Here is a 21,576-nt window from a genome sequence, read left to right as displayed (position 1 = left end):
GGCGTCATCACCTTGTTCGGCAAAAGAGGAAACTGTGCCTGGGAGAGGGACTCCTGAGGCCGCCGCGGCCCTCCCTGCAAAACAGCCGCGGGCCCAGCGCCGCCCTTTCCCGAGAGCTCCGCTCCCCGCGACCCCCCGCCGCCCCCCCGCTCCCCCCGCCCCCCGGGACTTCCCGGCCCCGCCGGCTGCGGCTGGGCGCCCCCGCCACCTGGCCTGTGTCCCGACGGGGGGCGCCGCGCGGAAGGCCGGGCGGGGCGCCCGCGGACTCCAGGCCCGCCCGGGGCGGGGCCTGCGGGGCCTCCTCCGCGGCCAGCTCGGGGCTGGGGGGCCGCGGGCGGCAGGCGGATAAAAAGGCCCTAGGGCGCCCGGGGAGGGAGCCCGTTAGCGCTGCTCCGCCGCGGCGCCCGCCCAGCCCCGGACTGTCCGCGCTCCATCTGGTGAGCCCCCGCCTGGCCGCGCGTCTGCCTCTTGGTCTGCCTCTTGCTGTCCCATCTGTCCTTCTGTCTCTCTGTGGGTCTGCAGGCCTCTGAGGGTTCCTGGAGACTGGGCCTAGGGGGCATGGGGGATCCCGTGGACCCTCAGCCCGGCCCTCCAGTCGCTCACCAACCTGCTTCCAACTGGACAAGTGACCACGCTGGGGAGCTTGGCCCAAGGCCCACCCTGAGTGGTGCGCCCAGGCCTCAGGGGTGCCTGCGTGTCTTGTTTGTGTACACGCCGTGTGTAACCATTGCTCTGCCTTCTTCCAGGAAGGAGACAGGGAAGGGGCAAGGCGGGTTCAGATGTCACACTTACGACTTGGGGGACAAAGAACCAGGGCTGATCTGGGCTCTCCAGACCGGAGCTGATTATGTTGGGGGGTCGGCGTGTGACAGAAACACCGAAGGGAAGGGGGCAGGAGACTTCAAGCCCCCTCTTTCCTAGCCTGGACAGGTACAGCTCAGAGACCATTTGTTGGCACTGCTTCAGGTCCACAGAGTCAGTAACCCCGGGGAGGCTACAGGGCTGAGAGGAGGCTGCTGAGAAGAGCTGCCCAACGGCAGAGAAGGGGTGAGCCATCCTAAAGTTGCTGCACCCTCAGGACAGCACCCCCCATGCTCTCTCTTGAATACTCGGGCATTTGCTGTCTTCAGCCCTCCCTACCTGCGCTAGGTCAGGCCAGGTCCCAGCATCTCCTGGCACACCTGGAGCAGGTGCCTCTGTGCCTCAAGCTGGCAAGATCTTGGATCTGTCACTCGGCATTCAGCTAAGAGCACCCTGCCCAGTGCCCTCACACCACGGCCTGGGTCATAAATCCACCAGAACAGGGTGGAATTTCAGTGGGCTCCCGGCCTTCCTTTCCTCTTCCCCCTCTTCCAACATCCATTCTTGGTGGTTTTGAGAGTCCGGCATCTAGCCAGGCTGCTTGGGTTTGAATCCTGGCTGGGCAAGTTACTTGACTTCCCTGGACCTTACCTTCTCATCTGTAAAATGGAGATAAGTATTTAATCCGTAATTTAAAATGTATAATTATTATCCTCACTTCCCTCCCCTCCTCTTTCCCTTCCACCTTCCTTCCCTCTTCTGTCCCCTTCTCCTTTATTTGGGAAAGTAACGGCCACTTTTGAGGCTGCTTCCTTCTCTGAGGGAGGATGCACAGCTTGGTCCTCTGTGCTCAGTGCTAGGGGAACAGACAGGTGGAGTCTGGTTGTGGGGTCAGGAAGCAAACACACAATGTGCTTTGTGGAAGGCTTTGTGGGAGGGCTTAATGGAGGGGGTGGCATTTGAGCTGGCCTTGTGGGATGTGTAGGAGTTTAACAATCTTAGATAGAGGGAAAGGAACAGTGAGAGCAAAGGCTTGGAGGCTGGGAGATGAAGGCTATAGTCTGGTGTGAGCAAAAGCTCTCGGGGGCCTATAGTGGGCAGGAAGGCCAATAAGAGGGGCTCTCCCTGCATCTAACTCTTGGTTCCCGCTGCCGTCCCCCCACCTTCCAGCAGCGTTCATGGAAGGGAGCTTCCCTGGCCCAGACCCCAGGGTCCTTCAGCAGAAGCCCTCCCATGCCCTCAGGTTGGTCCCTTGGAGAGGAAGGAGCTGCTGGCCTGGGACTGTCCACAGCCTGTAACAAGACCTCCTCAGTGTGTCAGGGACTTCAGCCAGGAGCCAAACAGCAGACCTGCCCAGCCTACCCTGGGCCCCATCAGAGCATGTCGGATAGGGGGGCTGTCTAGTGCCACCCCCTCATTTTACAGGTTTTTCAGCTGAGACTCAGAGAAAGGAAAATATTTGACTCTAGACACAATTTGGCGGCAGAGATAGAAGCATTCCAACTCCTGGGGGTGGTAGAGAAGGTGTGGTTGTCACTCAGCCCAGACCCATGTGATCACTGGGTCCTAATAGCTGAGGGACCTGAGGCTGATCTGTCCCATCCTTTCTTGCCATCTGGGGAGTGGTTTGGCTCAGTCCCTGGCTGTCTACCTCCTCCTCCAGGGAGCAAGGAGGAGGGAATGGGAAACAATGGAGAGCACTCTGCTCATGGGACAGCCAGCTGGGAGCCCCCACAAGCCTCTGAGTGACATGCAGAAGACAGTGTTTCAGTCTGGAAAGGAAGCGTGGGAGGGGTCAGAGGGGGAGAGCTGCAGAGGTGAGAATGGGAAGGCAGCCCCTGCACAGCCTCAGGGAGTGGAGAGGGGAGCATCTAGGCTCTGCAGTGTGGGTGGAGGGAAAAGGGGCAAATCTAGAGAATGCTGCAAAGAGGAGTACCAAGGACTTGCAGTTGAGATCGGACGTGGCCTCCATTTCCTTCTTTGTACAGAGAGGAGGTGGGACCAATCTAGACCAACGGTTCTATCATCGCTGTCACAGTAGCTGTTAATAATAGTTCATTGTTGGCCGGTGTAGTGGCTCACACTGGTAATCCCGTCACTTTGGGAGGCCAAGGCGGGTGGATCACCTGAGGTCAGGAGTTCAAAAACTGATGTGGTGAAACCCTGTCTCTACTAAAAATACAGATAAATTAGCTGGGCGTGTTGGCGCATGCCTGTAATCCCAGCTACTTGGGAGGCTAAGGCAAGATAACCACTTGAACCCTGGAGACGGAGGTTGCAGTGAGTCGAGTTTGTGCCATTGCACTCCAGCCTGGGTGACAAGAGCAAAAATCTGTCTCAAAAATAATAATAATAATAATAATAATAATAATAATAATAGTTCATTGTTACTGAAGGCTTGCTCTTCTAAGGGTTTAATGTTTCTTCACTTAATCTTTACAAAAATCCTATGAGGTAGTTACTATTATTATCCCCACTTTACAGAGGGAGACACTGAGGCAGGGAGAAACTAAATCGCTGGCCCAAGATCACTTCCAAATGAACTGGTGGAGGCAGGATTCGAACCCCAGCAGTCTGACCGCCCAGCCTGTGCTCTCAAGCACTGTGCTGCCACCTCCCATCCATGCAACCACAGATATGAATGAGTGCCACCTACACACCTGACACTATTTTGGGAACTGGGGACACAACACATCCCCACTCCCATGGAGCTTCATTCCCAGAACTTGTTTAGTGCACTTTTAGGAGCCCACTCCACCCAGCCCTGCTGGCCAAGGCCGTTGAGAGGGAGTAGGGCAGATGCCATCCATGGAAGTGAGAGTGGCAGGGGCCTGTGAGAGCCCCCCCACTCAAGCAGATGAGCTGCATGATTCCCCAAGAGGAGCCATGGCCGTGGAAGAGGCAGGTCTCATCAGAACGAGCTTTCTTAGCCCATCTTCTCCATCCCCTGTTCCAGGTCGGCCTTAGCTTCCATCGGCAGCAGAGCCTTGGGGTGGAGGAGCTTCAGCTTCGGTGGCTCCAGAGGTCTCTGACAGCTCTAACCAGCTGAGACTCTCTCCTCTATGCCTTTCTCCACCTGCTGGTCCCGGGACCAAGGCTGCTGTGTGAGGGGGAGAGGACCTGCCCCCAGCCTCATCCCCTCTCTAAAGACCCAAAGAACGTCTGATTACAGCCTCCTGGAGACAGGGGCCCTCTCTGTTTACCGCCTGAAACCCTCCCCTGGCCCCTCGCTTCCTACAGGATGAAGGCAAACCCTCTGTGTAGTACACATGGCCCTTGATCATTGGCCCCAGCTCATCCCTCCATCTCTTTCCCCTCCAAACCCCCACACTGTAGTCTGGGGGTAAGAGAAGGGCACTTCCTGCTCTTGCACAAACTCACCTCTTTCCCTCTTTCCTAATCCTCTTCTCTGTATCTCGAATGCCCCTTTTCTCACCCAGGAGAATCTTATTTGCCCAATAAGGCTCAGGTTAAGTGTCCCTTCTTTGAAAGGCTTCCCTAATTCTTCTTGCTTGAGCTTCATGAAGGTAGGGAGGGTGTTCGATGTCTTCATTTCTGTGTCCCAGGACCTGGCCTGAAGCAAGTATTCCAAAAATGTGTATTGAATCTGCATGAATCATATGCCTAGATGGATGTGAGGCTATCACAGGCTATCCAAGCTGCAGGAGGGATCCAGATGATATGTGGTTCCATCTCCTCACTTTAGAAATAAAGAGTCAGGGCCGGGCACAGTGGCTCACACCTGTAATCCCAGCACTTTGGGAGGCCAAGGCGGATGGATCACGAGGTCAGGAGTTCAAGACCAGCGTGGCCAAGATGGTGAAACCCCGTCTCTACTACAGATACAAAAAAATTAGCTGGGCGTGGTGGTGGGCGCCTGTAATCCCAGCTACTCAGGAGGATGAGGCAGAGAATTGCTTAAACCTGGGAGGCGGAGGTTGCAGTGAGCTGAGATTGCAGCACTGCACTCCAGCCTGGGCGACAGAGCGAGACTCTGTCTCGAAAAAAAAAAAAAAAAGAAAGAAAGAAAGAAAAAAGAAAGAAAGAGTCAGGACCTAGAGAGTTGAAGAGACTTGCCCAAGCCATGCAGCCAATGAGTGGTGGAGTCCTTGATGCCCATCTAATAGCCCTTTCTGCTCCAGCCTTCCATGTGCCTTCTAGGTGAAGGCGGCACTTCACACATTTGATTAGGGTGCTAGGAACATCAGAAGGTGGTGGCAGTGTCCCTGGGGTAGATAGTCTTGACCTGAGGGCACCCTGGGGGCATCCGCTTGACTCAAATGGTGGACCCCCTCGTCTGCCTACACATAAGATTTTAGGTGTATAAGAGCTGCTGTTTATTGTGTACTCACCAATGCTAGGACTTTGCTAAGCACTTTCCATACGGTGTTTTATTTAACACTCAACAACATCGTGAGATGGAGATTACTATCCCCATTTTACAGATGAGGAGACTGAGACTCAGTGAGGTTAAGTTTAAACTTCCTCAAGGTCATGGCGAATGTGGTGGATTTGAACCAAATCAGCTAACCTGGCCCAGACTCAATTAATGCCACTGTGTGTGTGTGTGTGTGCGTGCACACACACACACACATTTGAGGGGGGTTTTCTTTCCTTTGTCTTGCCAGGAGCTGCCAAATTGCTGCAGAGGTCTGAGATCTGGGTAGAGGTGGTGATCACTGTCATGTTTACTCATTCCTCAGGTATCTTGGCCTCAGCTGTCCTTGAAGTCACCATGGCGTGGTCCCCACCAGCCACCTTCTTTCTGTTCCTGCTGCTGCTAGGCCAGCCCCCTCCCAGCAGGCCACAGTCACTGGGCACCACTAAGCTCCGGCTGGTGGGCCCAGAGAGCAAGCCAGAGGAGGGCCGCCTGGAGGTGCTGCACCAGGGCCAGTGGGGCACCGTGTGTGACGACAACTTTGCTATCCAGGAGGCCACAGTGGCTTGCCGCCAGCTGGGCTTCGAAGCTGCCTTGACCTGGGCCCACAGTGCCAAGTACGGCCAAGGGGAGGGTGAGTGACTGTTGCCACCTAGTGGGATGGCAAGGAGATGGTAACAGTCTTCTCGGGCTGGGCTCACTGACACCCACCCATCCTTTAATACCCTGCTCATGTGACCTCCTCCACACGGCATTTCCTGAGTGCCTCAGCTGCACATGGCCCCTGCTCCCACCCTCCCATTCTCTCTTGTAATAAGGCCACTGCCGTCACCACCACTAAACTCCAAGTTCCTTGAACATAGCAATTGGCACACAGTGGGTGCTTAGAGAATGTTGAATGAAAAAATGGGCAAACAGGTAGGTCTGATTCCTAGAGCTACCCGGCATTTTCCAAAAACAGATTGTCTAAGAGCCAGCGCCCAAAGGAGGTAGCAGGCAGGGTTATAAATACTAATTCCCCAGGAGACCCAAACTTCCTCCTCCCTGCCACTTTCTCCCAGGGTTTGGAAGAGGTGACTTGGTAAGTGTGGGGTCCTATGCAGGAGGCAGAGCCTGTGACCTGCCTCTCTGTGCCATCTTTGAGCATCACCCCCACTCCACAGGACCCATCTGGCTGGACAATGTGCGCTGTGTGGGCACAGAGAGCTCCTTGGACCAGTGCGGGTCTAATGGCTGGGGAGTCAGTGACTGCAGTCACTCAGAAGACGTAGGGGTGATATGCCACCCCCGGCGCCATCGTGGCTACCTTTCTGAAACTGTCTCCAATGCCCTTGGGCCCCAGGTGAGGAGGCTGTTCAGGCTCTGGTCTGAGCCAAGGGCTGGGTCAGAGAACAGAGAGCCTCCCAGAAGATGGGCCTAGAGGATAAGCGAGGGGAAAGGGTGCAGTCTGCACTGAGCATCATCCCCAGGCCCCCGACTCCTGAGTGTGCCCTGCAGCAGGTGCATAAATAGAGGGCCCCAGCCTGAGGCAAGGCAGGCCAGAGGACCAGAGCTGACCCCACTGGGAATCGCAGAAGCTGCTCCCATAAGGGAGACAGCAGTGGGTAAGGGGCTCCCTCATCCACGACGCCTGGCCACAATTGCTGCCTCTTCCCAGCACAAACAACCCTGAGCTAAAAACAGCCCAAGCCAAACAACAGGAGCGGGCAGGGCAGGGCTCTGCTGCCAGGCAGCCTCCAGCCTCAGGACAGCGGGCCATGGCCACTGAATGCAGCGTGTTGTGATGGGGACTCTGTACTGGTCTAAGTCATCCCAGGGCTAGGGTTGGGGGTTCTTGTGGGCCATAGGATCCTGCTGTGGTCTCAAGCAGCTGGTCTATGCCCATCTCAGCTCTCTCAGGGTGGTACAGAGAAGGCCCTTCCATGCCCAGCAAAAGCCTCCCAAACTCCAAGGGCTCCCATCCTGATCCCAGCGGGGGCCAGATCTGCCTAGTTCTCTCCAATTTGACAAATTCGAGGAACTGAGGGAAAGGGCTTAGACAAGCTGAGGTTCTGCCTTGCACTTACTCTGTGGCCTTTGATAATGCCTCCCCTTCTCTGGGCCTCAGTTTCCTGGCCTGTTCAATGACCGGGCTGGGTGGGATGGTCTCCAAAAGCTCCAAGCCCCAGCCTTTCTGCATGAAGATCCGCAGCAGGCTCCACTGGAGGAGCAGGAGCCCCGAGGCCCACAGGTGACTGTGCACCCCGCAGGGCCGGCGGCTGGAGGAGGTGCGGCTCAAGCCCATCCTTGCCAGTGCCAAGCAGCATAGCCCAGTGACCGAGGGAGCCGTGGAGGTGAAGTATGAGGGCCACTGGCGGCAGGTGTGTGACCAGGGCTGGACCATGAACAACAGCAGGGTGGTGTGCGGGATGCTGGGCTTCCCCAGCGAGGTGCCTGTCGACAGCCACTACTACAGGTAGGAGGGCGGCTGGTGTAGGCCCCACAGGAGGCAGGGTTGTGGGGCAGGGACTGAGTGTGTGTTTATGTGCGTGCATGTGATGTAGGGTGTGTGCATGAGTCTGAGTGTGGACCCATGTGAGGGGCAAGTAAGTGTGCACATGGCGAGTGTGTGATGTGTGTGGCATGTGGGACCTCGCAGAGTTCAGTGAGGACTGACTGGCAGTGGTGTTGTCTGTGGCAGGACATCCAGCAGGTGTTGGGATTGGGGGAGAGAAAACAGGCCCTACTGAGGAATGTGCCCAGATTTCTTGCTTCATGGGTGCCTCAGAATAATAAACAGGAAAGTGAATGAGGAGGACCTTCAGGATCCTGGGAAATACCTAGAAACAGTCAGAAAACAAACACTGCACTCTCGAATTATGTAAACAGAATTAACTAGGTACAGAACGCCCCCCCCCCCCCGCCCCCGGTGAAAACAGTTGAACATAAAACCGCGTGTCCTTGGTTAAAACACTAGACTTTCCTGCAGATACTTGCGGTGACACCCACGTGTAGAATTTAGACAAACTGTTCTGGCCTCAGCTCAGCCAGTGACTGGCGTTAGGGCTTTGGGGAGGGGCTCTGGGCCTCCATCCTCAATTCCACTGCGAATATCCCAACGCTTCCCTCCTGAATTTCCTCAGCTCTGATCCAAGCCAGGCTGTGACTGGGTTGCGTGTAAGCGAGGCGTGGGGTGGGGCGCCTGGAGAGAGGAGACATAAAATATTCTGTCAGAAACAAGGCGGAACTGTCACAGCTGATTGCATCAACCAGTAAACGACAGCCACAGTCATGGTTCTGCCAGATCCGTGTCAGGGAGGACTTGTGTGTTTCCCATCAAGGGAGAAATCTCCCGTAGTACGTCTGAGTCATCTGCCACCCCAGTTTGATCCTGCTTCCCTAAAGGGTTAGAAGGCCCTTGTTGCAGTGTCCTTGTGTCTCTGACTTAGAGGAACCCCGTTCTGAGGAAACAGGGGTGCTGGTCAGCCCCTGGCTCCATCCTTGGGGATCCTGGGATGCAGCCTGACTCCCCCTGCCTGGTAATTGCACATCTGGGTCTTGCTGACTCGCCTGCCACCCATGAGGAGGGCAGGCCTGATGGTAGCCTGGGTGTCTCTGGGCGGGCCGCCCCCACCAGCAAGGCCTTCACCTCCCACCTGTCCCCAGAGGGCCCCTTCTCTTGGGCCCTCCCTAAATGCTCCCCTTCCTCTGGACTTCGGAGAGGGCAAGCCTGATCCACCTGTCCCCACTCTAGGACTGGCTGAGGGACCTTGCTTGCCTTCCTTGTAAAATGGTTATTTGTGAGGTGGCCACCCCGTCAGGGCTGCTGTGAAGCTCAGCATTGAAATCAGATTAGTGCATAAGTTTACAAAATGTAAAGTCCTGTGCAAACTTAAGGACAACTATGAGGAACCAGGTGGCAGGGGGTGGGACTTCCACACTCCTTCCACCTCCTATCTGTTTTCTCCCATAACAGGAAAGTCTGGGATCTGAAGATGAGGGACCCTAAGTCTAGGTGAGGAGCAGCACCCTAGAGGGAGGAGGCAAAGGGGTGTGGCATGAAGGGCCTCTATCCCATCCCCTACCCTCCCCTTCCCTCCTTTCTACCTTGGCCTCCCTTAGTCCTGAAGCTCTTCCCTCAGCCCTTTCTCCACCCTCAGTCTCCCTTGTCCTCTAGGCTGAAGAGCCTGACGAATAAGAACTCCTTCTGGATCCACCAGGTCACCTGCCTGGGGACAGAGCCCCACATGGCCAACTGCCAGGTGCAGGTGGCTCCAGCCCGGGGCAAGCTGCGGCCAGCCTGCCCAGGTGGCATGCACGCTGTGGTCAGCTGTGTGGCAGGGCCTCACTTCCGCCCACCGAAGACAAAGCCACAACGCAAAGGGTCCTGGGCAGAGGTGAGCCCTGGGCATCCTGCACTCACACCACAGCTTGGAGGCACGGGCGGGACCCTGCCTGGTGGGGGGTGCGGGGAGGTCCAGGACACGCAGGAGAGAGGAACCAGACTGGGAGGAGGAGAGTGAATCACAGAACTGTAGAACTTTGGAATGTATTTAAAAGGGATCATTTATAGCCCTACCATAAATGGAAAGCTGACATCACCCGCCTTGAATAGAAGGTGACCGTAAAAACAGTAATTAAATCCTAACTACATTCCACTGAGGGCCGGTACTGATCCTGAGCCTGCTCCTGAGCCTGCTCCTTTGTTTTAAAGAGGAGATGAGCAAGTGCTTATGAGGTGGTAGAGACGCCTCAGTGCCAAACTGAGATGCCCTCATGAGGTGGTACAGATGCCGTGAGGTGGTACAGATGCCTCAGCGCCACACTGAGATGGCCTCGTGAGGTGTTACAGACACCTTAGTGCCACACTGAGATGGCCTCGTGAGGTGGTACAGACACCTTAGTGCCACACTGAGATGGCCTCGTGAGGTGGTACAGATACCTTAGTGCCACACTGAGATGGCCTTGTGAGGTGGTACAGATGCCTTAGCGCCACACTTGAGACGGCATCCTTGATGAGGCTGTGGGGGTGATTGGTCATTGAAGAAACGGAGATCAAGAAAAACAGCTTATTCAGGGTGACAGCTATGGGAAGTCAGAAGCAGGACTGGAACTCCCCATCCTTGGCTCTGGCCACCGCCATGGAGCTTGAAGGAGCCCCATTGGGGATCCCGCTGTGGGGGCTCAGCCCCTGCTGGTGCCTCCTCCTCAGCCATCCCTGAAGCAGGTTTCTCCCAGCAGGAGCCGAGGGTGCGCCTGCGCTCCGGGGCCCAGGTGGGCGAGGGCCGGGTGGAAGTGCTCATGAACCGCCAGTGGGGCACGGTCTGTGACCACAGGTGGAGCCTCATCTCTGCCAGTGTCGTGTGTCGTCAGCTGGGCTTTGGCTCTGCTCGGGAGGCCCTCTTTGGGGCCCGGCTGGGACAAGGTGAGTGAGACAGCCTGGGGAGGGGTTAGAAGGCCTGGATATGCCACTGGTCCATGTCTTGAAGGCCCTGGGGTGACAGGGCCAGGACAGAAAGTTATCCCCCTCTGTGAAGGGGAAGCCACAAGTGTGGGGTTACGGAGATGGAGCCTCGCACACAGCACCTCTCTCCCCGTCTAGGGCTAGGGCCCATCCACCTGAGTGAGGTGCGCTGCAGGGGATATGAGCGGACCCTCAGCGACTGCCCTGCCCTGGAAGGGTCCCAGAATGGTTGCCAACATGAGAATGATGCTGCTGTCAGGTGCAATGTCCCTAACATGGGCTTTCAGAATCAGGTGAGTTTGGGTCTGAGCATGGCCTCAGGCTGGGGGCCGGGAAACCCTGGGGAGTCCCCAGGACACCACATCGAGCTAGCGGGGAGAGGTCCAGGAGAAGCGGCTAGCGCTTCTGCTTTGGGCACCAGTCTGCCTTCCCTTAGAGCCGACCTGGCTGCAGCCCCTCCGAAATGTCAGAGGCCACAGGGGCTCTGCAGATGGATGTGCTCTCCCATACCCATCTCGGGTCCCCTGTGAAGCTGAGAAAGAAGGTGCCTGGGAAAGAGGGCCACAGGGCTGTCGGCACAAGGGAGTCTGTGTGGGATGCTCAGGGCAAAGTGTCAGTGCTAACGTGGACTGTGAGCAAGTCACTGGTGCCACTGTAAAATGGGGTTCACGCTCTCAGGGGGTCACTGTGAATGAGGCAAGGGACATGAAAGCCCTTTGCAAATTGCCAGTTGTCGTTAATGGTGGAGGGCAAGTGCCAGAGCAGGAGGAGCCCCTGGTCCAGGCACTTTGAGTCAGATTTCTCTAGCAGGCAGGGACATTAGAGACTACCTGCTACACTGTCCTCACCTTACAGAGAAGGAGACCAAGGCAGAGAAGGGGACTGTCTTGTCTAGGGTGACACAGTGAGCTGGCTTGGGCAGACCTCCAGGCTCGCAGCCCTGAGCTCTTCCCTGCAAGGCTACCCCACTCCTCACACACCCCTCGCCATTGCAGGTGCGCTTGGCTGGTGGGCGTATCCCTGAGGAGGGGCTATTGGAGGTGCAGGTGGAGGTGAACGGGGTCCCACGCTGGGGGAGCGTGTGCAGTGAAAACTGGGGGCTCACCGAAGCCATGGTGGCCTGCCGACAGCTCGGCCTGGGTTTTGCCATCCATGCCTACAAGGTAGGTCCCTCTGTTGTTTCTTCCGTATGACCTCTCACCCTCCTGTTCTGAGGCCCAAAACTTCCTGTGCTAAAGCTGCTGCCTCTTTGCCCATTTGGCAATTCATTACTGAGTGAAACTATGAGCCGACATGATGCTGAGTGCTGGGAACAGTGTGGTAAACAAGAAGACATAGTCCTAATGAAATCGTCAATGAGGGACACATTTGCATCTGCAGGAAAGATGAATAGAAATTAGTCAGACAAGGTGGAGGAGGAATGAACAGCTTATGCAAAAGCCCTGTGGCCAGAGAAAGCTTGATTCAGCTGAGGAAATCAGGGCCAGGGATTGTAGTGTGGCTCTCTCTCAAGAGTGCTGTCAAACATGAGGGCAGAGGTGGCAGGGGCAAGATCACTCAAAGCTTGCAATCCACATGTTTGAAAGATTTCTTCCTTTGCTGTTTGGAAAACGGTTGGGTGGAGATTAACATGAATGCAAGGAAACACACTCAGGAGGCTACTGTAGTAGCCCAGGTGAGAAATGAAGCTGGACTGGACCAGGTAGTCCAGGAGAAATAAGTGGATAGATCTAAAATACATCAAAAAATAAAATCAAGAGGACTTAGGCATGACCGCAACAGAGAAACCTCTGCACTTGCACCCACACTGGCTGCCGCACAGTGTGGACTGGGCAACCCTGAGCACAACTGACGATCTGGGCCGCTTGAGGAGCAGCTGGGGAAATGTGAGCACAGCCCCCAGGGAGAGGGGCGGGGAACAGGACCCTCCTCTGCCATCTGGAAGAGAGAGGGGTGTAGGGCCAGTAGTGGAAGCCACGGTGGGTGGATTTTTACCTCCATATGTGGTGGGGATTTCTAACATCAGAAGGGTCCAAATGTGTCATGGACTGCCCCAGGGAATACGGGTTCTCATCACTGAAGATTTTCAGGCCCAGGCTGGACACAACCTGGTGGGGGTGGTATGACTGAGGCCACACCTCAGATGGGAGTCAGGAGGTGACTCCAAAGGCACGCTGACTGGGTGACGCTGGCTGTCTTCTTAGGAAACCTGGTTCTGGTCGGGGACGCCAAGGGCCCAAGAGGTGGTGATGAGTGGGGTGCGCTGCTCAGGCACAGAGCTGGCCCTGCAGCAGTGCCAGAGGCACGGGCCGGTGCACTGCTCCCACGGTGGCGGGCGCTTCCTGGCTGGAGTCTCCTGCATGGACAGTGAGTGACGGAGGGCTCACAGGGCTGGGGACAGGTAGGCCTGTGCTCCCCTTCAGGGAGGGCCCTGCATGCTGGTCCCAGGTCTATGGCCAGCAGCATGGGGGAATGAAAGTACCAGCTCTGCCATTTCCCAGCTGTGTGGCCAAATCACCCATCCCATCAGGATCCATACCCTGCCCCCTCACGGAGTTATTGTGAGAAAGAACACTGAGAACATGAGAAAGCACAAGGACACGGAACGGCGGTTTTCAACTTTGGGTTATGACCAACAGTTACAAACAATGAAACAGGACAGAAAACAGCAAGGGCAGTTTTTCCTTGGAACTATGTGTGTACTGGGTTACAGCATAAAATGTATTTCTTACTGTGGTTTGTAGTCAGAAAAGCAGTTTGAAAGCTGTCGTAGAGGACATACAAATATGAGCACACCCGGGGCCAAGGCCCAGCTGTGTGTTCTCTTCCTGAGCTGTGGGATTTACCCAAAAGACTTTGGGACAAGGCCATCTGTGGCATTGCTCTGCCCCACAAACGCAGATTCTTAGGGCAGCAGCATCTCTGACATCTCCCAGCCAGGTCAGTGCCAAGATGGACTATATCCAGCCCAAAGGTTACAGATAGCATCAACCCAAGTGGCCACTTGACCTTGTTCTTGGCCAAATTTCGACACCAAGATATCCTTCATCTTTGTCAGTGAGCTCCTGGCTTCCTCTCTGTCCAGGGCACCCTGGGGAGAACACTGGGCCCATCCATCAGACCCTCCCCTGCAGGGATGGGGCATGAGAGTGGACCTCCCCATCACCAAGGCCTCCCAGCATGTGGGGAGCCTGCTCCTCACTTGACTCCCCTTCCTGGGAACCTCAAACCCCTCCCTGCTCCACTGCCTACAGTGGGAACGCTCTTCTTGAACACATTTGATCCTTCACGACAACTTGGCACAGTCAGCCAATCTGCAGTCTCTGTAACCACCTGTTTTTCCTCCCTGGCTTTTCACATTGCTTTCTTTCCTTTACTCTCTCTTCTCATTCTCTCTGAAAGCTCGCCTTCTTTCACCAAGAAACTCTAGGTTTGTCAGTGGGCACTTCCTGGCTCTCTCCAATATATACCACAGGACCCTACATGGCCAACTGCCAGATGCAGATGGCTCCAGCCTGGGGCAAGCTGCGGCCGGCCTGCCCAGGTGGCATGCATGCTGTAGTCAGTGGTGTGACAGGGCCTCACTTCCGCCCAGGACTACTTTAGTGATAGTGATTTTTAGTGACAGTACAGGCAAAGTATCCAGGTTAGGTATCAGCAGAGCTTTTTGAGAGGATTATATGAACTAAGCTACATAAAGGCACTTTACATGCTTAAAAGCATTTTACAAAATAAATACTAGCTTCAACTGCATGTTTACTTAGGCCAGACATGTTACAGGTGTCATCAGATTAATATCACCATTATCTTCATCTTACAGATGATGAAAATGAGAGACAAAATGGTTAAGCAGTTATAGAGCTAGTGAATTATACAGTCAGAAAGTAAGCCAAGAATGAACCCAGGTGGCCTGGCTCCAAAACCAGCAAGCCTAACCATGACACTGTAGCTGCCTCCCAGGTTAAGGCGATAGACTTCCTTTAAATGTTATTAGAACTCACCATCTCCTGACTCTTAAAACTGCCCTTCTTTTGTGGGGTCCTCTCGGAGGGTTTAATCTGGGGGCAAGCTTGCCCTCTGTGCTGGAGACTAAGACTGGCTGCCTTTCCACCCTTTGAGTCACTGCCATGCCCTCCGCCGCCCCAGGTGCACCAGACCTGGTGATGAACGCCCAGCTAGTGCAGGAGACGGCCTACTTGGAGGACCGCCCGCTCAGCCAGCTGTATTGTGCCCACGAGGAGAACTGCCTCTCCAAGTCTGCGGATCACATGGACTGGCCCTACGGATACCGCCGCCTATTGCGCTTCTCCACACAGATCTACAATCTGGGCCGGACTGACTTTCGTCCAAAGACTGGACGCGATAGCTGGGTTTGGCACCAGTGCCACAGGTTAGAGCCTGCCCATGCATTGGCACTAGAGGGTTAGGAACAAAAAGCAGGGTCCAGGGAGCAGTTTGGCCCTTCCCTGGCCACAGGCAAGTTTTCCTGGGAGGGGTGTGCGCTCTCCTTGCTGGCCTTGCCTGCAGGAGGCAGTGAGGACAGCGGCATCCACCTGCCCCTCCATCGCTCTCGCCTTCACTATGTCAATGGTGCCCGTGGGTTCTGTTTCCCACAGCAACATCCCATAGAGGCGTCACCACCAGCAGAGTTGTTCTGTTAGAATGGTATTTGACACTTTTCCTATGTTGGATCATAGGCCTTGTCTTCAGAAGCCAGGTGAAGTGGGGACTCCCAGGAACCCGGGGGCCCAAAATAGATATCCCATCCAGGGTGCTGGCTCTGCAGGAAAAGCTCGCTGATTCCTTCAGCAGTAAGGCAAGGCCCTCAAAGAACAGCATGAACAGACTGCCACTAAAAAAGTGACAATGAACATTCTTTCCTATCAGGAGCTTCCAGACCAGAGAGAGGGAGAGACAATGCCTGTGACAAAGGCAGAATTTTTTCTTCTTCTTCAGAACACAGCCACGGGTGGAGAAAGTGGAGAGGAATGGGCAATGACTTTGGGACTTGGTCTCGCCTGAGATAATAAGCACCTTTCCCTGTAGCATGAAAAGAGCTGTCATTATAACTGGATTGGAAACAATGGTAGCAATTTGGTCCCAGGCTTACAGGGACCCTCTTCCCAGCAGGTCAGCTCCTAGGCTGCTCACAGACCCGGTGCCCCGCCTCTCCCCCGAGTTCAGGCCTTGCTGTCAGGCACCAGCCTCCTGGAGGCGACCAGAGCAGGGCTTCTACCTCTCGCCTGGGTTGAGACCCTAGGTGGTGGGGGCAGCTGTACTTGCTGCCTGGCAGGGGTGCCAGCAAAGGAGGCTGTGCGTCACACTAATCTCGGGTTTGGGAGGGAGAAGGGCACTGCCTACTATAACTTTCCTCTCGGGTCATGATGGGGCCTGGGGCCTGTCTTCCCTACCAGCCCCTCCAGAGAGGACCCTCTCCTGTTGCTGCCGCACTGACAGATCTACCCCTTCTGCAGGCATTACCACAGCATTGAGGTCTTCACCCACTACGACCTCCTCACTCTCAATGGCTCCAAGGTGGCTGAGGGGCACAAGGCCAGCTTCTGTCTGGAGGACACAAACTGCCCCACAGGTATGTGGTTTCCTGTCAGCACCTATCAGCATCTCCTTTTGTTATGTTCTTCAGCCCCTTTGGGATCAGGCTTTCTCTCTGCCCTGTTCAGCAGCCCAAGGCACCTGGAGACCCTGGCTTGAAAAGTTAGCATTCAAGGCAATTTCCTACCTTCTGAAATCTTACACAGGAGGTTTTTACTTCCTCTGAATTCCCCACGCATTGTTCTTCTTTTAAAACACTCAGCACTTTCCATCTTGGAGAAGAGTTGCAGACCTGTCCTATCTCTGCTGAGCTCTCCGAGGGCAAGCATTGCCTGCTTCCTGTCTGCACACCCACAGTCCCTAACCCTTAGGAACTGCATGGTAAACACTGGATCTTTAGAGGTTTGGAAGGATGGATAGGCGGATGCACAAGTAAATTAGCACGGAAGCGTTGGAATCTCCCAACCACAGTTCCTAGTTCAACAGGGATTTGCACTGGAGCAGTCAAACAAATCCTATCTTTGTCACAAATGTGGTTTGCTATGGTGCTGGATTCACAGCAGGATTCTAGCTCTGGCGGTCCTTAATCTGTGAACTGGGCATGATGACACTGAACTGGTAAAGGAAATAAAAGACCTAGCAGAGTGCTTCGTCCTGCCTCAAAACCTGTCTGTCCCCTTCCTTACAGGACTGCAGCGGCGCTACGCATGTGCCAACTTTGGAGAACAGGGAGTGACTGTAGGCTGCTGGGACACCTACCGGCATGACATTGATTGCCAGTGGGTGGATATCACAGACGTGGGCCCCGGGAATTATATCTTCCAGGTAAGGCGGCTGGGGGATTCCCCACAGAGCCTGATTTCCTCCAGATGTTCCACAACTTTCCCTGAGGGCAAATGAAGGGAAGAATTTCCCATACAGGGTTTCCGACAGGCCTGTCACTTAAAGGAGCTGTCCTGTTAGGGAAGTAACAGTCAAGCTGGGTCCAATGAACCTGTGTTTGAGTATTGATTCAGTGAACACTGGATAAATCAGTTTCTCAGTTGGGACTTCTCAGTCCCTATCTGTAAAATGGGAACATCAGTACCTACCTCCTGGGTAATTGTAAGAATTAATGAAGCAAATAGAAACACATGTAAGGATTATCACAGCCACAGTCAACTCATTCAGAAACCAAATCGCCCATTTTCAGTTGTCCCCTCTTTCACTCCAGGTGATTGTGAACCCCCACTATGAAGTGGCAGAGTCAGATTTCTCCAACAATATGCTGCAGTGCCGCTGCAAGTATGATGGGCACCGGGTCTGGCTGCACAACTGCCACACAGGTAACTCCGAGCCACTGTGGAATCAGCCATCTATAGGCTCAGGGAGCTGGAACACTGTAAATGTACCCTCTGCTCCCACACTCCAGCGTGTGACTTGTATGTGTGTGGTGTGCAAAAGGCTATGGATGGAACAGAGATGCATTTCCTTTGACATCTTAAAAGGCAGACTTCTAGAACTGGTCAGACCATCGGCTTCACCCAATAACTACATCTTCTACATCCCTGTTTGCACTTAAGGCTGTTTGATTGTAAACTCAGTTTCCAATCTGTCCTAGAATCTTTCCTGTCACCTCAAGCCATGTCAGGATTTTCAAGTCCATTATTTTTCCTTTCTCTTTCATATAGAAGTTAGGGTTAGGGTCCTCACAGGCAAAAGTAGAAGTCCTCTTGCTCTGTGTTGCTGTCTCCAGCTGTGATCACTGCTTGCAAGAAGGGGACCATGGAAAACAGAGCCACTTACAGGATTGGTAGCATCAGTCAAAGGAAGCATCATGATCCAGTGGGGGCAGAGAAGAGGGGCTGTTCTGTCAGTAAAGACTCCCTCTATCTTCAAGGGTTAAAAATGCCCGTATTTGCTATGGGATATGCATTCACTCATACTTGCATATGTGCAGTGGGATGGGGCAGAGTTGTTCATTAAGTCAACAAACATTTACTAAGGCTTACTGTTGTGTTGAACGCTGTGCCCCAGAAACTGGGAATGTAAGTGTCAGATAGGGTATGCACACATGCAAATAGCCCCAATACTACTAATGTGTGGACTGAATGCTGAGCAAGCACAGACAGAAAGCAACCTGTTGGGGGCTAGCACAAGCTTCACAGGAGTAGTATTTGATCTGAGGTTTGAAGGAGGAGCCAAAGTCAAACATGGGAGGAGTAGAGAAAGAGCACAGGACTGGGCTTTGGAAGGCGTCACCCGAATCCAGTCCCACCACTTTCTAGCTGGAGGACAGTGAGGAAATCACGACCTGAGTTTTCTGTTTTGTAAAATGGAGCTGTATACTTCAAACTTACTAAGTACTAGAGCTTTTCGCAGGGAGGGTTGTGATAGTTCTAAGATAATGGATTTTATCCCATGGGCTTCTGGGAACTATTGACAAATTTCAGTCAAGGAGGCAAAAGATCATTTAGGTTTTCAAAAAATAACTGTGGCAACAGATGGACAAAAATGAGAAGAGGAAGAACAGTCTAAGGTTTCGAATTTGTGTGGCTGAGTAGATTGTGCTGCCACTTAAATGAAACAGGGATATTGAGAGGAACCAGGAACTGGAATCCAAGGCTACGCACACGCAGATAGCGGATCCTCCATAATGCTGGAATCAGGCTGCAAGGGTTCCCCGGCAGTGACAAGGGCAAGAAAAATAATGCAGTCCTGCAGGTCCTCTTGCCAGTGTTTAGGATCCAACAGGGCTAAACAGAAGTGTGCGGAAAACAGAAGGCACACTCGGGTGAGAGTCTGAGGTTATTTAATTAAAGGACTATTTATAAGAAAACAAGGAGTGTTGAGACATCAAGCATAAAGAAAGTAGAAAACCGTTATCTGCTTTAGGCTTGAAGAGGGGCAAGGGCTGCTTTGCAGCCAGGTGCAAGCCAGAGTTGTGAAGGAGGGTGAACCTAGCTCGAACAGGAGTCACAGACCATCACTGCCAGAACCACAGGGCCAAAGTAGGGGAAGGAATATCCGGCCTCTCTCCTTCCACCCGCTGACCTTCTGCTGTTGCTTTCCATTGACCCAACTCAAACAAACAAAAAAAGAGGACAAAGGAGCCAGAGTGATGTAATCGCTAGGCATCAGCTTCCTAGGGCACAGAGGAAAAAAAGGGCAGAGAATGAACCTGGGGAGGGGGGCAAAGGAGAATAACTAGCACAACTCTTTCCAATCAATAGCCTGTTCTTCCTGATGTTCCTGAAACCACACACCTGTCCCAGGCCTATTTCTATAGAATGACTGGTGTCTGTACCCATGCCATGACTTGATATAAAGGATGAGCTGGGCAGAGTGGATCTATGTAAGTTGTCAGGGAAGGGATGAGACTGTGGTAAGGTTGGCTACTTACCTGTTTTCCTTTGGCCCACAGGGAATTCATACCCAGCCAATGCAGAACTCTCCCTGGAGCAGGAACAGCGTCTCAGGAACAACCTCATCTGAAGCTGTCACTGCACACTCCTAGCTGCTGCCGATACACCAGATACCTCAGCTTATTGGAGCCATGCCCTTCACAGAGTCCCAACTCAGAGGAAAAGGGCCAGTGCCAAGGGGCACCAAGAACCTGCTCAGGAAGCCTTTTGATGGCAAGATCACCAATCCAGATGGTATTGCTCCCTCAGGATGGCTCTGGGCCTGCCCCTAAGGGCCTGTGGCCTATGGAATATGTCCTCCAGGCTTTGCTCAGCTGAGCTCCTCTTCTATAAGGAAACCCAGTCATCCCTGAATCTTGCCACAGAGATCCGGGATTCAGGAGCTCTCAGTTTCTTAGGGATGGACTATGGCCCAGTCCCCCATCTAAGTGGTGCTTTGCAAATGTCTTGGAGGAGTATAGGACAGAGGACCAAAATACACAGCAGGTAGTGTTAGCTCTCTGCTAGGAGCTCAAAGCAACACAACTTGTATCAAAATCACAACTGGCAGAGAAGCTGGTGGATCCAATCCTTTCTTCATCTGTTGTTATTTAGAACTCACCTCTCACACTCTGTTCTTTAGTGTCCTTACCTTTATCTTACCACACACATGGGTGTTTCTATTATCCTTGGAAGCACAGACCTCGGGCATCCCCTTATTGCCTGATGGGCCAACACCAACAGTTACGGAGTGCTTGAGAAGGGGCAAGTTTCACAGAAATGGCCAGATAGGGCCTTCCTACAGAGCAGCAAGCGTAGGTCAAGCAGAAAGACTGCTGAGGTAACACGGACCCCAGCCCCTGTCAGGGCCTCTGCCAAGGAAATAATATGGACCATTTACCTGGCAGGCAGTCTGCTCTCTCTCAGGATCACCACGCATCTCAGGATTGGTCTAAACTTCAAAGTCTCAACCAAGTGTCTGAAGTGAACTTTGCATTGAATAAATTTTTGCCATGGAAAGAACATCAAACAAGCCACTCATCTCTACAGAGATAAGAAAACAAGTTTGGCAGAGCAAGAGACAGAAGACCGTGGAGAAATCAGAAGGGGGAACAGTCAGTTTAGTTAAGGATGGAACCTGGGAAAGGCCACCATTCCTGCTTGATGGGGCTCTGATTTGCTCTTGCTCAAGTGGAATAAAACCCCATGGTCTTCTTGACATGATTCTTGATCTTTTCTCCACTGAGACACACTTAAGTGATGATCCTTACAGGACTGACACCCTAATGCCAATAAAAGTTGCTCATTATGGACTGCTACAAAGACCAGACCAGCTGTGATTATGTACACACCCCAGAACCACAGACCTACCCTTTTGCCTCCCATGGAGCCAGGGCCTGGGATACACAGGGCACACATGCTTCTCATGACTGCCCATCTACATTTCTCCAATCAGACATAAGTCTGCTTCCCAGTCAGCCTCCCCAGGCTTAGAGCTGAAACACGGGTTAGATAGAAAGGTTAAGGGGTGAAGGATAGGGGCAAGAAGGTAAAGTCTGAGGATTGTAAACTTTTATAATCAAGGCTGTGAAGCCAAAATAAATGGTAGCAGATGGAGCAGATTTACAACAGCACTACCCCCACCACATCACAAGAGCTACCCCCTCCTTAGGGAGTAAAAAGGGACATGTTCCGGGGAACCCTCTGTGAATACAAAGAAGTGCTTTCTTCCTTATCCCCGACCTTCCCTCTCCTCAACTCCCTCATCTCCTTCATTAGGCAGAGGGAGCATTATATTTTGGCATGGCAGTTTAGGTAAACAAGGGAAGGACTGATTTCCTGTTGGATCCAGCAGACATCCCCCAAACAGTAACAACATTATGCTCACACATGCAGCTAATGGTCTGTGAAAGAATGTGCAGCTAGCAGGGGAGCATGTGGTGACTGATGACTAGATTCAAGCAGGGAGGTTACCCACAGCTGCTTGCTGGATCCAGTTTCTAAGAGGGACCAAAAAA

At 53.5% G+C, this 21,576-nt stretch overlaps 1 protein-coding gene across 5 annotated transcripts; it reads left to right on the top strand.

Moving 5' to 3' along the window:
• Window positions 1–326: 326 nt before the first annotated feature.
• Window positions 327–20,881, top strand: LOXL4 (lysyl oxidase like 4). Of its 5 annotated transcripts, none has more exons than XM_521577.7 (15): window positions 327–437; window positions 5,505–5,813; window positions 6,343–6,521; window positions 7,429–7,634; window positions 9,135–9,173; window positions 9,336–9,555; window positions 10,400–10,583; window positions 10,761–10,915; window positions 11,618–11,785; window positions 12,827–12,989; window positions 14,769–15,012; window positions 16,097–16,212; window positions 16,864–17,000; window positions 17,389–17,500; window positions 19,579–20,881. In XM_521577.7, exons 2-15 carry the CDS (start codon window positions 5,537–5,539, stop codon window positions 19,647–19,649), a joined length of 2,271 nt encoding a protein of 756 aa, XP_521577.5. In that variant the 5' UTR covers window positions 327–437; window positions 5,505–5,536; the 3' UTR covers window positions 19,650–20,881. The 5 variants fall into 5 exon arrangements, with proteins under 5 accessions (XP_521577.5, XP_009457340.3, XP_063637058.1 ...); XM_009459065.5 differs by having other exon boundaries at window positions 350–437; window positions 10,397–10,583; window positions 19,579–20,878; XM_054660421.2 differs by lacking the exon at window positions 327–437 and having other exon boundaries at window positions 5,300–5,813; window positions 10,397–10,583; window positions 19,579–20,878.
• The last annotated feature ends 695 nt before the right edge of the window (window positions 20,882–21,576 follow it).

This window comes from Pan troglodytes, chromosome 8, assembly GCF_028858775.2.
Source record: "Pan troglodytes isolate AG18354 chromosome 8, NHGRI_mPanTro3-v2.0_pri, whole genome shotgun sequence".
Taxonomy (NCBI): Eukaryota; Metazoa; Chordata; class Mammalia; order Primates; family Hominidae; genus Pan; species Pan troglodytes.
Note: the sequence above shows the minus strand (reverse complement) of the source record. Positions and strands in the feature narration are given on the sequence as shown.